This window comes from Phascolarctos cinereus, unplaced genomic scaffold, assembly GCF_003287225.1.
Source record: "Phascolarctos cinereus isolate Bilbo 61053 unplaced genomic scaffold, phaCin_HiC Scaffold_5;HRSCAF=322, whole genome shotgun sequence".
Lineage (NCBI taxonomy): Eukaryota > Metazoa > Chordata > Mammalia > Diprotodontia > Phascolarctidae > Phascolarctos > Phascolarctos cinereus.
The window spans coordinates 40613796-40635439 of record NW_027555958.1 but is presented as its reverse complement, the minus strand read 5'-3'; the positions used below and the strand labels follow the sequence as shown (position 1 = coordinate 40635439).

The 21644-nt window shown below is 42.2% G+C and overlaps 2 protein-coding genes across 2 annotated transcripts in view; one reads left to right on the top strand and one right to left on the bottom strand.

Annotated features, from left to right (window-relative positions):
- Nucleotides 1-6266: 6266 nt before the first annotated feature.
- Nucleotides 6267-7647, bottom strand: ZNF830 (zinc finger protein 830). Its single transcript, XM_021006242.2, has one exon. The coding sequence runs from the start codon at nucleotides 7600-7602 to the stop codon at nucleotides 6538-6540; it is 1065 nt and encodes a 354-aa protein (XP_020861901.1). The 5' UTR covers nucleotides 7603-7647; the 3' UTR covers nucleotides 6267-6537.
- A 73-nt stretch (nucleotides 7648-7720) lies between these two features.
- Nucleotides 7721-21644, top strand: part of CCT6B (chaperonin containing TCP1 subunit 6B) — a 39877-nt gene continuing 25953 nt past the window's right edge. Inside the window, exons 1-3 of the mRNA XM_021006235.2 lie at nucleotides 7721-7976; nucleotides 11673-11736; nucleotides 12369-12503. Coding sequence (XP_020861894.1) covers nucleotides 7840-7976; nucleotides 11673-11736; nucleotides 12369-12503 — 336 coding nt within the window. The 5' untranslated portion in view covers nucleotides 7721-7839. The remainder of the gene's footprint in view (nucleotides 7977-11672; nucleotides 11737-12368; nucleotides 12504-21644) is intronic.

The following is a 21644-nucleotide window of genomic DNA, read 5'->3' as shown; positions in this document are numbered from 1 at the left end:
AGGAAGGGACCTGCCCCTAATGGTGGCAGTCTGGGGCAAGAAGCAGGTGTGGGCCCTAGGCTGTGTAGTGAGCAAGGAGCAAGCACAGAAGTGAGCAGCATATCTGTGGTTTGGACTTGAGGGATTAGAGATGGGTCTTGGTTTCAGCCCCTGGCCCAATCTGAAGTTTGCAGGGAAATAAACTAAATGAGCCAAAAATGTGAGAAAAGGAAGCCAACTCCTCTCAGTTGAGAACAGGCTCCCAAGGACTGAACCTAGTCTGAATCTCATGCCTGGGTCCAGAGCAGACAGACCCCATTAGGGAGAGGGAATGCATGTCATGCTCTAGCCTCCCGGGATTCCTGCTTCCATGGCAGGAATTCCAGACTAAAGGGGAACCGACAGTCCTGTCACTCTGAAGCTGCAGAGATTTTTCACCTGCCTCTTAGTTAAAAAATAATTTACAGAAGTTAAAAAAAATACTAATGTGTACTCATAAACGAGCCCAGCATGACCCAAGCACTCTGGAGTGAGGTCATTGAGGGAATTCATTGCAATCCTACCTCAAGCAAGCATTGGCTCGAAGTGGATTTTACTAAAGTTTTAGTTAGCTCTAGGAACCTGTCAAAAGTGTATTAGTTAGGGGCAGCTAGGTGGTGCAGTGGATAGAGTACCAGCCCTGGATTCAGGGGGACCTGAGTTCAAATCCGGCCTCAGACACATAACACTTATTAGCTGTGTGACCCTGGGCAAGTCACTTAACCCCATTGCCTACCCCCAAAAAAAGCGTATTAGTTGTCTTAAAAGTGGAAAATCGCATTGTTGATAAGGTAGCATGGCCACAGTACTTTAAAATTCAGTTTTAAGGAGAAGGTAGAACCAAGGTGGGACAGCTAGGTGGCTCAACGGATAGAGCATTTGACCTGGAGTCAGGAAGACGAGTTTTCCTGAGTTTAAATCTGGCCTTAGACACTTAAGAGCTATGTGATCATGGGCAAGTCACTTAATCCTGTTTGCCTCCGTTCCTCACCTGTAAAATAGGCTAGAGAAGAAAATGGCAAACCACTCTAGTATCTTTGCCAAAAAAACAACAACCCCAAAACAAACCCAAAGGAGGTCACAAAGAGTCGGACATGATGAAAACGACTGAACAACAACGAAGAGCTAAGGTGTCAGAGGAGCTGGAAGAAGTAGTCAGGTTTCTCCCTTTCCCCACCAACAATTCCTCCAAATGGACCTAGAAATTGGAAAATCCAAGAAAAAATCATAGTGAGTTATTTTTCCAGCCCAAGTCCACATTGGAAGGCAGAGAAGCCAGAGAAGTCTGCAGTCCCTGGTGATCAGATCTGGCCAGGAACTGTAGCACAGAGCCCTCCAAGGCAAGGAAAGGCCCCACATCCAGCACAGAAGGGCCTAAATTTGTCCACGGTCCAGAAAGGGTGCAGACTAAAAGCTCTGTTGCTTATCACCTAGTTCCAAGCCAAGACTAAACTGGAGGGAGAGCTGGTGTGTGATTTTTTTTGTTCGAAGATGATTGTACCCTCAATGCAATCTCTGAAGCTGAGATGCAACAAAGTATGGATCGATTTTCTGTTGCTTGTGTTAATTTTGGCCTGACAATTAACACCAAGAAAACACAGGTTCTCCACCAGTCAACACTGTACCATCCATATGTGGAATCATCGGTTATAGCAAATGGAGAAATTTTAAACGCTGTGGATAAGTTCACTTATCTTGGTAGTATACTTTCCAGGGATGTACACATTGATAATGAGGTTGAAGCATGAATCGCTTAGTGTTTGGGAGGCTCCAAAGGAAAGTGTGGAAGAGTAGAGGTATCAGACTGTTTACCCAACTGAAGGTCTGCAGAGCTGTTGTGCTGACCTCATTGTTGTATGCCCATGAAACCTGGACACTGTACCAATGCCATGCCCAGGAAAGTGAATCTCTTCCATTTGAATTGTCTTAGGAAGAGTCTAAGAGTCTACCTGGCAAGATAAGGTACTGGACACTGAAGTCCTTTCTTGAGCCAAACTACCAAACATTCAAACTCTACTGTAGAGACAGCAACTCTGATGGGCTGAATGCCAAATGTATGTGTGCCTAAAAGTCTATTTTATGGAGAACTCTTGCAAGGCAAGTGCTCATGTGAAGGGCAGAAGAAGCAATACAAGGACACTCTCAAGACCTCTCTGAAGAACTTTGGAATTGATTGTGTAACATGGGAGACACTGGCACAGAACTGCCCAGCATGGCGTGCCCTCATCAGAGAGGGTGCTGTGCTCTATAAGCAAAGCAGAATTAAAGTAGCTCAAAAGAAACATGAAATGTACAAATTTAGAGACATCTCCACTGCAAATATTCATGTGGACCGTTTGTGCCCACCCTGGGGTAGAGCCTTCAGAGCTTGGACTGGTCTGATCAGCACAGCAGGACACAGTGTACTATGACGCTAACATAGTGATGTCATTTTGGTCCTCTTACAGAATGAAAGACACCAACCAACTAACCTGGATCCCCTGATTCCTTGTCCTATTGCATGTCATATCTCGCCAAACCCCAGTCTTGGTTATTCATGCCATCTGCATCCATCTGGCACTGAACAGAGCTGGAGAAAATCACAAATCGGTGCTGACTGGATACATTGTCACTGCGTTCGCTACATTCAACTGGGCTCTTTGCAAGAAGGCAACCATTCTATTCCTCCCCATCAATGTCACCCCATTTTTCTTAGCAGCCATTTACACACCTTTTTGTTGCTCCTCAAGCCTCCCACACCACCTTTTTCCAGTCTTGGCTGAGGACATTATTTCACTGAAAAAATTCCCTTCACCCACTAGCTCTTCCTTTACTCTAGTCTCAGATAAAGAGGAGGCATTTCTTGCCAAAGCACATCTCTTCATATACATCTTTGATCCCATTCCCTTCCTCTTTTTCCCATAGACTGCCATTGCAATTCCCACTGTCTCTCTGTCCTCTGGCTTCTTCTCTACTACCTACAAACATGTCTGTGTCTCCCAGTCCTTAAGAACAAAACCCCTCACCTGATCTGACCATCCTTGCTATTATCCTGTGTCTTCTTACCCTTTCCTAACTAAACCAGACACTTATACAGTGTCTCCACTTCCTCTCCTTTCACTTTCTAAACCCTCTAAAATCTGGCTTCTGACCTCACCATTAACTGAAACTGCACTTTCCAATTTCACCAATGATCTTTTTTTTTGGCTAGGGAATGGGGTTAAGTGACTTGCTTAGGGTCACACAGTTAGTACGTGTTATGTGACTGAGGCCAGATTTGAGCTCAGGTCCTCCTGAATCCTGGGCCAGTGCTCTATCCACTGCGCCACCTAGCTGCCCCTCCAATGATCTCTTAATTGCTAAGTCTAGTGACTTTCTCAGTACTCATCTTTCTTGACCTCTCTTCTCCTGAATACTCTCTCTTAAGTTTTTGCCATTGGTCTGTTGCATCTCCAAGAATATCTGATTGCTCCTTCTTAGCCTCCTTTGTTAGTTCTTCATTTGTCATGCCCACTAATTGTGGGTGTCCCCCAGAGGGCTGTCATGAGCTCTCTTCTGTCTATATTTTATGGGGGATCCCATGGGTTCAATCATTATCTTGTCAGTTAAATAATAAACATCTATTAAGTACCTATAATGTTTCAGGCCTGGTCCTAAGGGCTGGGGATATAAAAAGTGGCAAGGAGCTTACAATCTAATTGGAAAGACAAGTAAAGATGCATAAACAAGTTATATACAGGATAAGTCGGAAAACATTAAGAGGGAAGGATTGGGAAAACCTTCCTGTATGTAGATGCGATTTTAGTTGGGACTTAAGGGAAGCCAGTGGATGGAGATAAGGGAAAGCATTTCAAGAATGGGAGATACCCAGAGAAAATGCCTGGAGCTGAGATGGGGAGTAAAGTGTAAGAAGACTGGAAGGATAGGAGAGGGTTAGGTTGTGAAAGGCTTTGAATAGAAAACTCTAGGATCAAATACATCATGTCTGGTGTTTAAGACCCTTTACCACCTGGCCGCCTTCTGCCTTTGGAGTTGTCTTTACCTCTCCACATAACTAAAATATGGATCTGGAAAACGTGATGCTCCACACCCTGTCTTTTCATTGGATCTCTCCCATGCCTGAAACGGTCCCCCTCTTCTCCACTTCCTGACTTCCCCAAAGACTCAGCTCGAATCCCACCTTCTGTCCCTTCCATCTACACTGTAGAGATCTAGGATATACAGCTATTTGCATATTGTCTCCCCATTAGAATGTGTTCCTCGAGGGCAGGGACCATGTTTCTGCCTCTCTAAGTGCTGAGAACTTAGTATTATGGAAGGACTTAGAGGTTTATTGCTATTAGATTAATATCGCTATTAGAATAAAACAAACTCTTTGGCTTTTAAGAGACTTCACAGCCTTGCCCCAATTTCCCCCACCTCACTGCATGTTATGCTTCTATATGTTGTGATCAAACGAAATTGGCTTTCTCTGTTCCTCAGAGAATGCTTCATCTCACTGACTTTGCAACGTCTGTCCCAGGTGCCCATGCGACTGAAAACTTCCTCTTTGCAGCTGCCTCAAGACACAGCTTAAGTACCATCCTCTATATGAAGTCTTTTAAAAACCATTTCTCACTCCCAAATGCTAGTGCCCTCCCTTAATTACCTTGCATCATATATGTGTGTGTGTGTGTGTATATATCTTCTGCTACCCACAAGCACGTGTATATATGTACATTTCACACTCACATGCATGTGTGTGCATCACATACTTGTAGCCCTGTTAGAACGTAAGCGAAGGAACTGTTTCATTCTGTGTATCTCTAGCAGCAAGCAGTGCCGGGAATATGGTGGTGCTTAGTAAATGCTTGCTGGATTTTCCATCTCAGAAATGTCAGTTGCATCCATGCCTTCCGTTCCTTTCCTTTGCCATTGCCTGGGCAACAGTACAGGCCACTTTTCTCTCATTGTCCTTTTGCTCTTTCATCAAGCTTTTTGAAGGTGGGGAGGTTTCTGGTTTTAGTGTCCCCTAGGCTGCCTAAGATTTAAGTCTTACGTGGTGACATGGTAGGGGGACCGTGTTTGGGTAGCTTCTCCATCTGCTTCCAAGTCTTTTTCCTTCTTAGGCCCTCTTCCTCCCATCTTTAGAAGTGTTTGAACTGATCCACTGGCCTGTTTGGAAATCACCTTAGAGGGAGAGAGGGAAATCTGGAATGAAGGGGTTAGTGTCAGCCTGAGATAAGAGTCATAAAGGGTGATTTTCTTTAGGTCTCCTCAGCTACAGGAGATTCTGCAGCTTAGTACATAACTTAGTGAATGCCCAATCCTATTTATAAGGCCAGAGCTTCTCATATCTGCTTGGTTACAGAGACTGACTGGAGAGTTTTCACATATGGGATGGGAGGGCAAGTCCTTACTGAGGGGTGGCGGAAGCCCTTCCACAATTCAAGCACATTCATTTAAACCTTGCAAAACCCCAAATGAATTCAGGAGTAATGTATTTGGTACAAGGAACAACAGCCTAATGCCACTAAAAATTTTTTTACCCCTTGCCAGGCCCCTTCCTCTTTATTTGCTTCTAGTACACTTGGCATAAATGTTGTTTACTCAAAAAATGCCAGACACAGATCTGTCTCCTGACTCCTACAGAAGTGGGCTCCAATAAGCCTAATTCTTTGGACTCTTAGGTATTTGGTGTTGTTGCATATACACTGACTACATCCCTAACTCTGAATGGTCACCTAGTAAATGCTTATTAGTGGTCACATAAGTGCTAATAATAATATGGTTGGTCCAGAACAAAGCCTGTTATTACTACTCAAAAGAATATGATCTGTTAGCAGTGGACATACACTCTCGTCATAAAAGCACAAATCTGGAGTTGGGAACAAATAGAACGCAGTTAATACCTTACAGAGCAGATAGTAAATTTATAGAACATATTACCTCAAAAAGTCTTATAGGCTATAAATGTAATAGGTTCGAAAAGTGTTTAGGTAAATTACTGAGTGAATAGTTTCTTAACAGGTTATTAAAGGGAGCTGAGAAGGGGTGGGCTCACATCCTTAATAGTTTCCTCCAGTGTCCTTCCATACTACTGTCAGATGAATACTGGCCTACATGGCTAATGTATCTGACTTAATATGGCACTATGCTGTCACTGTCTTTGAAACCCTCATACATGGGGGAAAGGTACAACCCATAAACAATCTATTAATAAGGTTTGTCCATGTACTGACATTTATCCCTTAGTTGTCAGTTCTGCCGAAGGAACTGGAGACTAGGAATAGGAAACATCAATAACAAATATATTTAACTTTGTACAACATTTACAATTTACAATGCTCTTATAAAATGGTTTTGCATTTTGGACCTAGAATACTGAGAGAGGAAAACACTCCGAGTTTTGGTATTCAGAAAGTTCTCAAAATACATGAATGCAAAAAAAAAATTTGAACCATTTCCCCCCAGAGTTCTCTCGTAGTTTCTCATTTTATCTTCGTTCACCCACCACTAAAAGAAGTGGCATCTGCAGTCTTTCTCCACACCTCTGGCCTCTCACAAGAGAGCTCCCTTCACTCTCCAGTCCTGAGACAGCAGATCTTGCAGCTCCCCCTCATCGTCGCTGTCGAGGTTCTCCTCCTCCTTTTTCTGCAATTCCCTCAAAGTCAGCACTTCCTTCAGTTTACCCTTCAGGACGTCCTGGCGGTCCCGGAGGACCTCCACCCGCCGGTAGCACTCGATCTGCTCGTCGATCTCACCGATCTGCCGGTCCAGCCGCCCCTCCTCGTCCTCCTCGGCCACGATGGCCTCGGAAATGGTGTTGACCTGCCTCATGGCCTTCTGGAACTCGTCCCACTCCTTGTCCATCTGGTCCTTGGGCGCGTCCACTTTCCGCACTTTGGCGTCGATCTCGGGGTCATCGAAGAAGCCCTCGGGCAGGGCCTCGGCCGTGTTCTCCCGCCTCTCCACCATCTTCTCTTGCACCTCGGCCTTCTGGATGGACCCCGAATGGGAGACGACGGGGGCCGTCGGGGCGTCCTGGTCGAAGAAATCGGGGGGCAGAGCGCTGGGAAGCTCCTGCGAGGAAGCGGGGGCCGGGGCCTCGCTCTTTCCTTCTTTCTCTTCTTCTTCCTCCACCTCCTCTTCCTCGTCGTCGTCGTCTCCGTAGTCCGGGAGCAAACTGAGCCCCGACGCTTTTCGGGGGGCCTCCTTCGCGCCCGAGTCAAAGAAGTCCACGGGCAGCCCAGGGGCTGCGGGGGCCGCGGCCTGGGAGCCGCCGGCTCGCGCTCTCTTCGCGTCGGCCGGGTCGTCCAGCTCGGGGCCGGTTCTCTTGGCCGGCGGCTGAGGCTGCGCGGGGCCCGGCCCGGGCTCCTTGGGCCCCTTCAGCAGCGCCACCTTCTCCTTGTGCTGCTTGCCTAGGACGTGCGTGGGCCACAGCAGCTCGCTCTTCACGGGGACGCCGCACAGCGCGCAGCTCAGCTGCCCCAAGCGGTTGTACTTGGCGAAGGGGGACTCCACTCGCTTCCGGCTTGCGCTGAGCCGCTGCTTCTCGGACTTCATGAGCCGCCGCAGCTCGTCCTGCTTCACCGTCCGCTTCCCGGCCGACGCGGGCGACGCCATCTTGGCGACCAGACTCAGCAGGCACAGTTTCGCTTCCGCCTTCCGGCTCCTCTTCCACAACATCCTCTTGCGTCACTTCCGTCCGCGGCACCCCGGTTCGCGGATTGGCCGGGGGTCTGACCAATGAGAAAAGGGGCGGGGTGTTTCTCGCAGCCGCCGGGGTGGAGTGTGGTCGATCAAGCTCATCTATTTTTTTTTTCTTCTGTTTTTGGCTTTTGTTTTTAGAGGAGCGCTGGGATGGCGGCCGTGAAGGCGCTCAACCCCAGGGCAGAGGTGGCGCGAGCCCAGGCAGCGCTGTCAGTTAATATCTGCGCGGCCCGGGGGCTACAAGACGTGTTGAGGACCAACCTGGGGCCCAAGGGCACCATGAAAATGTGAGGGGGAGGGAGGCGGTGCTCTGGTGGCCGTTTAGAACGCTGGGGGCGTGGCTCGCGGAGGGGCGTGGCCGGAGAAGCAACAGGCCGCGGAGGGGGCGTGGCCTGTGGCGATCCCTGGGGGGCAGGAGTGGGCGGGGGAAGGGGGCGTGGTCCCAACTCTTTAGGCGCGAGGAGGCACTTAAGTTGCCCGTTCCCCACCCCGCCCTCCAGTGGTATTAATGAGGGAGAGCACTGAGTCTGGCGTCCGAGAATTATCACCTTTGCTAATTACCCAGTGTGACCATGGGGTCACAACCTCTTTGAGCCTTAGGTTCCTCATCTGACAGATAAAGGGGTTCATTAGATAGCCGACAAGGCCCCCACCAGCTATAGACCTGGATAGCCGACAAGGCCCCCACCAGCTATAGACCTGGATGGAAGGAAGGAAAAGAATAAGTACTTATTAAGCACCTGCTGTGTGCTGAGCTCATTACAAATATCTTATTTGATCCTCACAACAATAGGTGCTATTATACCTGTTTTACAGCCGAGTAAACTGAGGCAGGGGATGGCTAGGAGTAAACTGAGGCTAGTGGATAGAGCACTGGGCTTAGAACCAGACTCACTGAGTTATAATTCGGCCTTACTAGCTGTGTGACCCTGGGCAAGTCGCTTAACCCTGTTTGCCTCAGTTTCCTCATTTATCAAATGAGCTGGAGAAGGAAATGGCAAAACACTCCAGGATCTTTGCCAAGAAAACCGCAAATGGGGTCGTGAAGAGTTGGACATACTAGAAAAATGACAATAGCAAACAGGCAGACATTCAATAACTTGCCCAGGGTCACACAGTTTGTATTTGAGGAAGAATTTGAACCCAGGTATTCCAGACTTTCAGCTCAGCGCTCAATCCATTGCACCCCCTGGCTTGACTCTGTCCTGCTGAAAGGAGCAAAATCCTCCCTGACTCCCATTTTCTGTGTGGTGGCTCCTGTTTTGAACTGCTTGCCCCCCTGGGACTCTGCCATTGCTATTTCCCAAGTGGCTAGCAGACCTAACTCTTAAAGCAAGGAAACTGCCTCCCCATGGCCAGGGCTGAGAAGAGTAAATTTAGGGTCACAGAAAAATGAAAAGCAACTTTGGATCATGAGACCATAGAACAAGAGCTGGAAGGGATCCTTCAGGTCATTTAGTTCTGACACCTCATTTTACTGATGAGAAAATGGGCTCTGGTTAAGAGACTTGCCTAAGGTCATACCAGGTGACAGCTTATTGGATTTAAACTGAATTTAAAAGTAATAACTATAGAGTACGTATATAATAATATAGTACACTAAGGTTTACAAAGTGCTTTCATCTTATTTTATGCTCACAGCTATGGGGGAAGGTGCTGTTATTTCCATTTTACAGATGAGGAAACTGAGGCCCAGGGTCACTACAGCTAATAAGTGTCTGAGGCTAGATTTGAACTTAGATTTTCCAGATTCTAAGTCCTTTGTTCTATCCACTGTTCCACCATTCAACCCTTCTAGTCAAAAAAGTGTTTAAGAGTAGAGATCATAAAGAGATAGGGATTGGACTTGTAATTTCATTGACATAAAGACCTCCCTGAATAAGGAAACTCCCTCTCCCCATGCAGGTTGACACCTTTTCTGCAATTTAAAGTCAGAGAGTTGCCTAGATCAGTCACATGTCATGGGAACATAAATCTTTAATTTTTAGGCAATTGGGGTTAAGTGACTTGCCCAGGGTCACACAGCTAGTAAGTGTCAAGTTTTTGGTCTGAGGTTGGATTTGAACTCAGGTCCTACTTAGTTCAGGACTGGTGCTCTATCCACTGCACCACCTAGCTGCCCCCGAGCATAAATCTTTAAAAGTAAAATACTATCCAGAGGGATTGTGGAGTAGTGGAAAGGACAAGTGATTTTAAGTCAGGGCCTGGTATGGAATCTCACCCCTTTGTGTCCACTAAGTTCTTTCTAATATGCTAAGGGGTGTGTAGGATCATAGATTTATAACTGGAAGGAACCTGAGGGGCTATCCAAGCCCCTGAATGCAGAAAGGTAGGCACAAAAAGGTTGTGCCTCGGCTAGTGAGTGCCTGGGTGGCCTCTGGGTCCAGTCCTCCACTTCTTATACCAAACTGCCTTTCACTAGTTGCAAGGCCCTAGGCAAGTCTCTTAGGGCCTCGGTTTCTTTATCTGTAAAATGAGGGGGCTGAATTAGAGAAGCAGCAGCAGGTAGTGGATTGAGGACAGGATTTGGAGTCAGGAAGAGCTGTGTTCAAACACTGCCTCACATACAATCTCTCAGCAGTTTCTACTTCTGGAAAATGAGAGTGTGATAGCTACTCTATGGCTTCTAAGCTCCCTTCTAGCTCTAAATTTATGCCTATAAACCCATTTCTGTTTTGCATAATGGCTAATGGTATATTTTTAACGAGACTGGGACAGGAACAACAAACCTAGCCCTGGTACCTGGCAGAAATCAGCGCATCAGGATGTCAAGCATTTCCTGGATTAAACCTTTCTTCTAAACGGCTGGAGGGATAGAATGACTGGAGGCTGAGTTCATAAACCTATGCTTTCAGTGGGAGTGTTGGGGTGAGACTTCCAGACCTTCAGCAGCATAAAGGATTCTGAGGGCTAGCAAGTGAAATGCACTACCATAAATGACTTTTATTTTGTTTTTAATTCAGTTTTATTTTCATATTTGCATTTTCCCCACCCTCACCCCACTATTGAGAATGAAAGAAAAATAAAACTTGTCACAAACATGTATAGTCATCAGAATAAATTCCTGCATTCGCCATGTCCAAAAAACAAATTGTCGATCTGTCCATCACCTTTCTGTCCGCAGGCGGGTAGCATGTTTCATCATGAATCCTCAGGATTGGGGTTGGTTATTGTGTTGATCAGAATTCCCAAGTCCAAGTTGTTTGTCTCTGCAATATTGGTGTTATTATATAAATTATCATAAACCATTTAATGTTGAATGAAGTAAAATGATAAACCTTTAGATGAGCACAAGATTTACTTTTTGGTAGCTCTTCTTGTTCAAGGGTGAAGCATCTGAATGGACAGATGGATTAGGGTCTGGGTGGAAAAGAAGAAGGAAGGGTCATATGTTTATGCTGGAACAGACCTGAAAGAGTTCATCTGGTCTAATCCTTTCATTTTACAGATGAGTAAACTAACCCCTAGAGAGGTTACTTGACTTGTCCAAGGTCACAAAGTAAGGTAACAGCAGAGGGCTCTTGACCTGGGCCCTCTGACTCCAAATCCAGTGTTCTTTCTGATGTACTAAACTTTTTGGAAGAGAAGGGTCGAGGCAGAGAGAGGAACAGTGAAGAAGGAAAGAAATGTTAAGACTGATGGGATAAAGGGAGGCTTGATAGATTCCTAGATGAATCTGTTTGATTTAATCACTGTAGACCTCTAATTACCCTTCTCTTTAAACCTGTAGAACCTCCATTTTTGAATGAGATGGCTATAGCAGCTCACCTAAGAGGAAAATTATTTTCTGGACTGAAGTGATGGTGGCCAGTGTTCTAGGACTCTGGGGAGCACTTGGAGGTTTCCATATCAGTCTTTGAGGATTGTAGAGAATCCAGCTCTTTGAATTTAAGTTGGGCTGGTAGGTGGCAAATGATAGAGGAATAGTGGCAAGCATTCTTTTACCATATGCATTTATTAATAACAAATTGTTCTTTGAACAGGCTTGTTTCTGGTGCAGGAGACATTAAACTTACCAAAGATGGCAATGTTCTGCTCCATGAAATGGTGAGCTATCCATGATTGCTTTCCCCATAATATTTATAAGCAGACATTAATTAAGAAAAAGGGGAATGCTAATCTAGATTTTTTTTTAAATCCAAGATAGGCAGCTTAATACTGTAGGGTTAAGATAAATTAGGTTAAATTCCACTTGTCAGCAGCTTTTAAAATTTTATATGTATCCTGAAAAATGGCTGAGGAATACCTTTAAGTTAAAGCCATTTTAAAACACACTATATCTTATTCTATGTAATCAGGGAACAGTCAGTCACCCTTTGCAATTTTAGTAAATGTATTCATCTTTGAGATGGGAGAATTTAATCTTATCTTGGAAGTGTCATGTCAACATAATACATGCCAAAGCAATTGTTTTATTGTACATTATTCTGCAGTCTTGAACTTTGAGATGGTTGTACTGGCCAATTAACTTCTTTGTTTAGCTTGTTTCAGAATAGTTCTGTTCACCTAATAGAGACTAAATAGGAAGAGTTTTTAAATTTGTAAAATGAAGCTCAATTTCATCTTTGTGTTTGTTGGCTGAGTATAGTATTGATACTTTAATTAGCCTGCTTTATTGCTTTGCTTTCCCTTTTACTCATCACTTGAAATGTTAAAGAAATCCATTGTCTCCTTTGTAGCAAATTCAGCACCCAACAGCTTCTTTGATAGCAAAAGTAGCAACAGCCCAAGATGACATCACTGGTGATGGCACCACTTCAAATGTTCTGATTATTGGAGAGCTCCTGAAACAGGCAGATCTCTACATCTCAGAGGTATTTACATTTCATGAGATATTTTATTCTGAAAGGAAAATAATGTGTGTCGAGTCAAGTGAATTAAGTTTAAAGAATAACCTTATGTTAGTGGAATTATATGTTTTCTGAGGTTTGATTTACTCATTTTGGCAAAAGACTAGTTCATAAGTAAATTGTGTCTCCATGTATGTTTATTGACTCAACAGAACGTAAATTAAAGAAAATAATAGTGCAAAAAGTTGAGTGACCATTTATTGAGAGATTTTTGTAACTGATTTGCAATTTGGCTTTGGCCTCCTTCTGACCTTTTCTACCCATATTAGCCCTGTTGCACTTAAATACATCATATTTAGTGCCATTTCTATTCCTTTTGCTCATGTTCTTCCTCCCTCCCACAATGTCCTTAGCTTTTCTTTTCAACATTCACATCTTACTGGTGCCTCAAGACCTAGCTCAAGTCACATTTTCTGACTCTACACCATACTTTCAATAACCTTTTCTTCCTTGTAGCTTCTGTAGCGTTTGTTTTCTATACTGACATCTCCCCCATACTGCCTTGTGACATCTTTCATGCTGTGGTCTTGTATTGCTATTTAGCTTTAAATGCAGGTCTGTCTAGTTTTCCCAGCTAGATTGTAACGTTCTTTAAATCAGGAGCTGTCATCCAGCCTCACAGCTTTCCTTCTTGTTCAAAAGAATGTCACGAGAAACTTTGTCACATGCCTTGGTGAACTGTGGATATACTGTATTTATCTCCCTGATGCCCCCCGTTCTCTTTAGCCTGTCAAAGAAGGGAACGAAGTTAGTTTGATAGGATTTTTTCTTAGTGGAGCCTTGCTGACTTTTAGTGATCAGTACTGATCTAAGTGCTCACATGTCATTCAATAATAATTTGTTCCATAATTTAGTTGATTTAGTTACAGAGAGATTTTTACAATCTCTGGAATATGCCATTTTGAAAATGGAGACTACATTTGGTAATTTGTTTGGCCTCCAGTCTTCTTACATTTCTCTGTTCCTCCCAGTTCCTCAGAATTCACTGATAATTATTTAGTAATAACCTCCACAAGTTCATTTTAATAAAAGGATAAAAACTTTGGGTCAGGACACTTTAACTCATTTAGAGCAACTTGCTGTTCTTGTACTAGTTCCTTGGGCTTCAATTCCCTCTTAACTATTTTATTTTACCCTTTACAGGCTAAAGATAATTTTCTTTTATGGAGAGGATAGAATAGGAGCAGAGGAGGAGTTTGAGTAGTTACACTCTCTGTTTGCTAATATGACACCATCCTCCTCAAGCACAAGACCTAGCCTTGCCTTATTCTTCCTATCCTAAATACAGCCTAAAATGTTCTTTGTACTGGTGATGAAGAATGCTACCCACTTCCTCACAAAGATGTAATGGATTAAATATTCACAGTGACACGCACATTTTTGGACTTGGCCGGTATGGGAACTTCTTTTGCTTCACAATTTATATTTGTTACAAGTGTTTTGCTTTTGTTTTCTTTTTTTTGAGGTGGGATGGGGTGGGAAAGAAATAAAAGGGAAAGGAAATAAATACTTGTTAATTGGAAAAAAATTTAATTAAAAAAAGCCCTTTGTGCTGTCCTTAGCATTTTTTGCAAATTTTATTTCATTTTATTCTAAGTTTCATCCTTTCTAACATTCTTATAGATCCATGTTACTTTTTTTCCTCTTCTTCCTTGGTTATATGCTTTGGTGTCTATGTTTTGTAATGTTATTTTCTCTTGTGAATTAGGTGTCTTGACCACAGTTTTTTTTTTCTTACTATGCTATCCATGATCTCTATAATATACAGATTTACAGTTTTATCTGGGAATTCTTCCTCCTGAGTTTTTAGTTTGAAGTCTTCTTGATATATTGACAAGCTTTTTCATTCAAATACATTCTTCTCAGTCATCATGGGATGTATTCTGTCCTCAGTCAAGCATTCATTGTTTCTAGTAGATTTGGAAAATCAAATACCATTCTTTAACACAATCTACATAGCAAGTGTACACTTCTTATATGTTACTTTTTCTTCCAAAATCCCAACCTGCAAATGGAAGAAGAAATGAAAATTAACTAATGTCCTTTGGCTCTTCATTTTCCTGCCTAGAGGACTTCATCATTCCCAGATATATAGCTTCAAAGTTTCTTTTGGTGACATGATATGCCCTCACATGAGCCACTACAACTGAATGATAGTTAGCAGATTAGTTAAATATCACCAGACTTTCCTTCAGATTCTGGAAATGTATTCCAGGTTCTAGGGGTCTAGAGACTCCTGATACAAGTGTTGCTTTAGAAATGGAACTGCCTCACTTTGGGGGGAGATTCACAATAAAGCTGAACAAAAGGAACACATTACATCATAAGTGAGTTCCCAAATGTATATCTGTGCCCTGGTTCCCCAAATTAACTGCTTCCTTTAGCTCTAGACAGACAAAAAACAGTGGTAGCCTTTGCTTCTCATCTTCCACAGACAACACAGATAGAACCATTCCCCCTGAGAGCTTGATCAGCAATTGAGACTTTTGGGGAGATCTGTTCATATTCATATGGAGAAAAGAGAGCCAAGCTCTTCCCAAAACCTCTCCAGCTATCTTTAAATAGTACAATAAAACAATTCCTTCAGTGGTAGAACCCACAAGAGGACAGGGTGAAATAATTTTCCAGCCAAAGACAACTTGGAAGGTTTGCAGGAAAGGTCTGTTGCACCTGGATGAGAGTGGAACACAGTCTGACACAGGCTGAGCCAGCACAGATCAGGCCCCAGCAAATCAGGAGCAGGCCTTGGGAGTCACTGAATCAACAGTGGCAACAGCTGCTTCTGGAGCTCTCAGCCCACAGATAGTAAAGGGGCTGAACAACTGATCAGAAGGAGATCACAGGAGTCTCTTTGCTGGCAGTGGGGACAGGACTCTGTTGCTTTGCCCATACCCAGATCTGGTTCACAGTTGTGGGTGTGGGCAAGGAGGAGCACTAGCACAGAGCTCTTAGCTGCAGTGGAACAGGGCAGTTCACAGTTCCAGGGCAGGTAAGAATGCTTGTGTTAACTCACAGGCCAGAGCACAGACCAGGAGAGTAGTAAATACACCTCTCCTTAGATCATACCCCTTGGATGAACTGAGAACCTACAAGTCCTTAGAAGTATCTCTGAAAACAATTGCACAAAGTCTGTGAAGATTAAGACAGTATGTCCTCCATCCTGGAAGCAAAGTCCCTCTTTAATAAAGAGTTGAAAGTCAAGAAATAGACTGAAAAAACAAGCAAACAACAGAAAAAATTATGACCATAGAAAGTTACTATGGTGAAAAGGAAGATCAAAACACACATTCAGAAGAAGATAACTAAGTCAAAGCTCCAGCATCCAAAGCTTCCAAGGAAAGTATGAGTTGGTTTCAGGCCATGGAAGAGCTCAAAAAGGATTTTGAAAATCAAGTAAGAGAGGTAGAAGAAGAATTGGAAGAGAAATGAGAGTGATGCAAGTAAATAATGAAAAAAAGAGTCAACAGCTTGGTAAAGGAGACACAAAAAGGTACTGAAGAATATAACACCTTAAAAAAGAGAATAGGCCAAATGGTAAAAGAGGTACAAAAAGCCAGTGAGGAAAAGACTCCTTAAGGGAAGCACAAAACTGGGAAAGAATTTTTACGAGTGTCTCTGATAAGGGCCTCATTTTTAAAATATATAGAGAACTAAGTCCAATTTATAAGAATACAAGTCATTCCCCAATTGATAAATGGTCAAAGGATATGAATAGGCAGTTCTCAGACGAAGAAATTAAAGCCATCTATAGTCACATGAAAAAAATGCTCTAAATCACTACTGATTAGAGAAATGCAAGTCAAAACAACCTGAGGTACCACATCATACCTATCAGATTGGCCAACATGAGAAAACAGGAAAACGATAAATACTGGAGGAGATGTGGGAAAATTGGAATACTAATGCATTGTTGGTGGAATTGTGAACTGATCCAACCATTTTGGAGAGCAATTTGGAACTATGCCCAAAGGGCTATAAAAATGTACATACCCTTTGACCCAGCAATAGCACTTCTAGGGCTGTATCCCAGAGAGATCATACAGATGGGAAAAGGACCCACATGTACAAAAATGTTTATAGCAGCTCTTTTTGTGGTAGCAAAGAATTGGAAATTGAAGGAATGCCCATCAGTTGGAGAATGGCTGAACAAGTTATGGTATATGAATGTAATGGAATACTATTGTGCTATAAGGAAAGATGAGCAGGCAGACTTCAGAAAAACCTGGAAAAAGTTGTATGGACTGATGCTGAGTGAAGTGAGCTGAACCAGGAGAGCACTGTACACAGTAACAGGCACATTGTGTGATGACTGACTTTGGTAGACTTAGTCCTTCCCAGCAATGCAAGGATCTAAGACATCTCCAGAAGTCTCATGATGGAAAATGCTATCCACATCCAAAGGAAGAACTACGGGGTTTGAATGCAGATCAAAGCATACTATTTGCCCTTTTTTTTCCCTTCTGTTTTGTTTTGTTTTCTTTTTCTTGTGGTTCCTCCTATTGGTTCTAATTCTTCCTTACGACATGACTAATGTGAAAATATGTTTAATAGGAATGTAGATGGATAGCCTATATCAGGTTGTGTGCCATTTTGGGGAGGGAGGTGGGAAGGGAGGGGGAGAAACACTTAAAACTCAAAAGCTTATGGAAGTGATTGTTGATAACTCAAAATTAATTAATAAGAAAGAAAAAAAGAAAAGACTCCTTAAAAAGTAGAATTGGCCAAATGGAAAAGTAGTTACAAAAGCTAACTGGAGAAAGTAATTCCTTAAAAATTAGAATTGAGCAAATGGAAGCTAATGACTTTATGAGAAATCAAGAAACAATAAAAGAAAACCAAAAGAATGAAAAAGTAGAAGACAATGTGAAATATCCCATTGGAAAAGCAACTGACCTGGAAAATAGATCCAGGAGAGATAATTTTAAGATTATGGGATTATCTGAAAGTCATGATTAAAAAAAAAAGCCTAGATATCATCTTTCAAGAAATTGTCAAGGAAAACTGCCCTGGTATTCTAGGCGTGGGTGGGGAACCTACAGCCTTGAGGTCACATGTCATCCTCTAAGTCCTCAAGTGAAGCCCTTTGACTGATTCCAAACTTCACAGAACAAATCCCCGCAATAAAAGGATTTGTTTATTAAAACTTGGACTCAGTTAAAAGGCTGCACCCAAAAATCTAGAAGGCCACAGGTTCCCTACCTCCGTTCTAGAGGGTAAAATAGAAATTGAAAGAATACAATGATCATCTCCTGAAAGAGATCCCAAAATGAAAACTCCCAGGAATATTATAGCCAAATTCCAGATCTCCCAGGTCAAGGAGAGAATATTGCAACCAACCAGAAATAAACAATTCAAGTATTGTGGAGCCACAGGGTAATACAAGATTTAGCAGCTTCTACATTAAAGAATCAGAGGGCTTGGAATGTGATATTCTGGAGGGCAAAGGAGTCAGGATTACAACTAAGAATCACCTACCCAGCAAAATATAATCCTTCAGGGGAAAAATGGATATTCAATAAAATAGAGACTTTCAAGCATTTTTGATGAAAAGACTACTTTCCAATATAAGACTCAAGAGAAGCATAAAAAAAGTAAATAGAAAGGGAAATCATAAGGGACTTAATAAGATTAAACTGTTTACATTCCTGCATGAGAAGATGATACTTGTAACTCAAAAACTTTCTCATTATTAGCACAGCTAGGAGTATATATAGACAGAGGGCACAGGTGTGAGTTGAATATGAAGTGAAAAAGCTAAAAAAGTAAAATTAAGGAGTGAGAAAAAGGAATGCACGGGTAGAAAGGGAAAGGGAGGGGTAGAGTGGGGCAAATTATCTCACCTAAAAGGCAAGAAAAAGCTTTTACATGGAGGGGAAGATGGGGAAGTGTGTGTGTATGTGTGTGTGTGTGAAAGTGAGCGAACCTTACTCTCATCAGTATTTGCTCGAAGAGAGAATAGCATACACACTCAGTTGGGTATAGAAATCTATCTTACCCTATAGGAAAATAGGAGGGGAAGGGGATAAGAGAAGGGGTCAGTGATAGAAGGGGCAGCAGTAGTCAGAAGCAAAACACTTTTGAGAGGGGACAGGGTGAAAGGAGAGAGAGAATAGGACAAATGGGGTGTGGGAAGGAATAGGATGGAGGGAAATACATTTAGCAATCATTACTGAGAAAAAAAATTTTGAAGCAATTTTCTATGACAAAGTCCTCATTTCTCAAATACATAGAGAACTAAGTCAAATTTATAAAAATAGGAGCCATTCCCCAATTGATAAATGATCAAGAGATATGAACAGTTTTCAGATGAAGTAATCAAAGCCATGTGAGAAGGTGCTCTAAATTGCTACTGATAGGAGGAATGCAAATTAAAACAATTTTGAGGTACTACCTCATATTTATTAGATTGGTTAATAGGGCAGAAAAGGAGAATGATAAATGTTGGAGGGGATAGAGGAAAAATGAGACATTAATGCATGGTTGGTGGAGTTGTGAACTGATTCAACCATTTTTTGGGTAATTTTTAATTTTTTTAGTGAATTTATTTATTTTTAATTTTCAGCATTTACTTTCATAAGATTTTGAGTTCCAAATTTTCTCCCCACCTCTTCCCTCCCCTCACCCCAAGACGGCATGTAAATTGATGTAAGCTCAACAAATACATTCATATTAAACCTATTTCACATTAGTCATGTTGCAAAGAATTAGAACCAATGGGAGAAACCATGAGAAAGAAGAAACAAATAAAAAAAAGAGAAGGAAACAAATAATATGCTTCGATCTGCATTCAGACTCCATAGTTCTTTTTCTGAATGTGGACAGCATTTTGCATCATGAGTCTTTTGGAGTTGTCTTAGATCCTTTCATTGCTGAGAAGAGATGAGTCTATCAAAATTAGTCATCACACAATATAGCTGTTACTGTGTGCAACGTTCTCCTGGTTCTGCTCACTTCACTCAGCATCAGACCATACAAGTCTTTCCAGGTTTTTCTGAAGTCCGCCAGCTCATCATTTCTTATAGCACAATAGTATTCCATCACAATCACTTAGCACAATTTGTTCAGTCATTCCTCAGTTGATGGGCATCCTCCCAATTTCCAACTCCCTACCACCAGAAAAGAGCTGCTATAAATATTTCTGTACATGTAGGTCCTCTTCCCTTCTATTTTTTAATCTCTTTTTGGATACAGACCTAGTAGTAGCACTGCTAGGTCAAAGGGTACCCACAGTTGTATAGCCCTTTGGGCATAGTTCCAAATTGCTCTCTAAAATGGTTGGATCAGTTCACAATTCCACCAACAATGTATTAGCGTCCCAACATTTCTACATCTTCTCCAGAATTTATCATTTTCCTGTTTTGTCATGTTGGCCAATCTGATAGGTGTGATGTGGTACCTCAGAGTTGCCTTGATTTTCATTTCTCTAATCAGTAGTGACTTAGAGCATTTTTTCACATGACAATAGATAGCTTTAATTTCTTTGTCTAAAAACTGCCTGTTCATATCCTTTAGCCATTTATCAATTGGGGAATGATTTGTATTGTTATAGACTTGACTCAGTTCTCTATATATTTTAGAAATAAGACCTTTATCAGAGACAGATTCAATCATTCTTTAGAGCAATTTGGAACTATGCCCAAAGGGCTATAAAGTCATGCTTACCCTTTGACCTAGCAGTGCTACTACTAGGTCTGTATCCAAAAAGAGATTAAAAAATAGAAGGGAAGAGGACCTACATGTACAGAAATATTTATAGCAGCTCTTTTCTGGTGGTAGGGAGTTGGAAATTGGGAGGATGCCCATCAACTGAGGAATGACTGAACAAATTGTGCTAAGTGATTGTGATGGAATATTACTGTGGTATAAGAAATGATGAGCAGGATGCTCTCAGAAAAACCTGAAAAGACTTATATGAGCTGATGTGAAGTAAAATGTACTCTGTATAAAGTAACAGCAGTATTGTAAGATGATCAACTGTGAATGACTTAGCTATTCTCATCAATACAGTGGTCCAAGACAACTCTGAAGGACTTATGATGAAAAATGCTCTCCATCCTCAGACAAAGAATTGATGGTGTCTAAATTCTTTATTTTTCTTGAGCTTTTTATTATCTGTGTTTTCTTTCACAATATGACTAATATGGAAATGTGTTTTGCATGACTATATGTGTATAATCTATATTGGATTGCTTGCCTTGTCAATGAGAGGCGTGGGGAGGGAAGAAGGGAGAGAATTTGGAACTCAAAGTTTTAAAAAAGATGTCAAAATTGTTTTTACATATAATTGGGGAAAAATAAAATACTAAATACATTTTTAAAAAAGAGAAGAAAAGAGGGCCCACAAAGCCCAGATAGTATGACTTTCCACACATGAGAGAGAGAGCTGGCTTATTCCTCTTCATCTCATGATCCAGGCTTTTTCAAAACCATATTCTTGTGAAGCATAATAGTGGTAGCTCACTGTCACCCGCATGCCACTACAACTGATTCCTTGGTTAAGTATACTTCAGGCCACTTTGATCCTTAGAGTGGAATTGTTAAAAGTTATTTCCTATGCTAATCAGCTTTGAATACCAGTGCTTTCCATGGTACTCAGTATACCCTGGTTATGAGGCTCCTGATAGTGTCTTTTCTCTTAGATGTATTCTTTCCTTCTGTTCCCCAAACCAGCTCCCTGAGTTGGTCTTTCCAGGCCCCTTTGGTGGAAATATCACCAGGCTGAGATCACAAATATCCTTAATTCCCACATAAATTCTTCTGATTCATATCCTTCAAATATACAAGGTAGTACCACACTATTGGCAATAGTGTGGCAATCTACAATCTGTCTTGTATTCCTTCGTTCCTACTTGAGGGACAAATCATTCTTGTTATGTATTTTCATGGGAGTTCCCCTGGGATATATTGAATTCTGGTATGAAACATGAAAGAGTGAATCTTCATCGCCTGAGAAGGTGTACCTTGTGTCATCAGGCTCACCTTCTTTATCCATGAATGAGCCTGAGTAATAGATGTCTAAGGTCTGAATGTGTATTGTGGGAGATGTGTTGGTGTTCAGGGAGATTTCTTAGTTTGAAAAAAGGGCACTTTCCAGTCCTTTGTCTT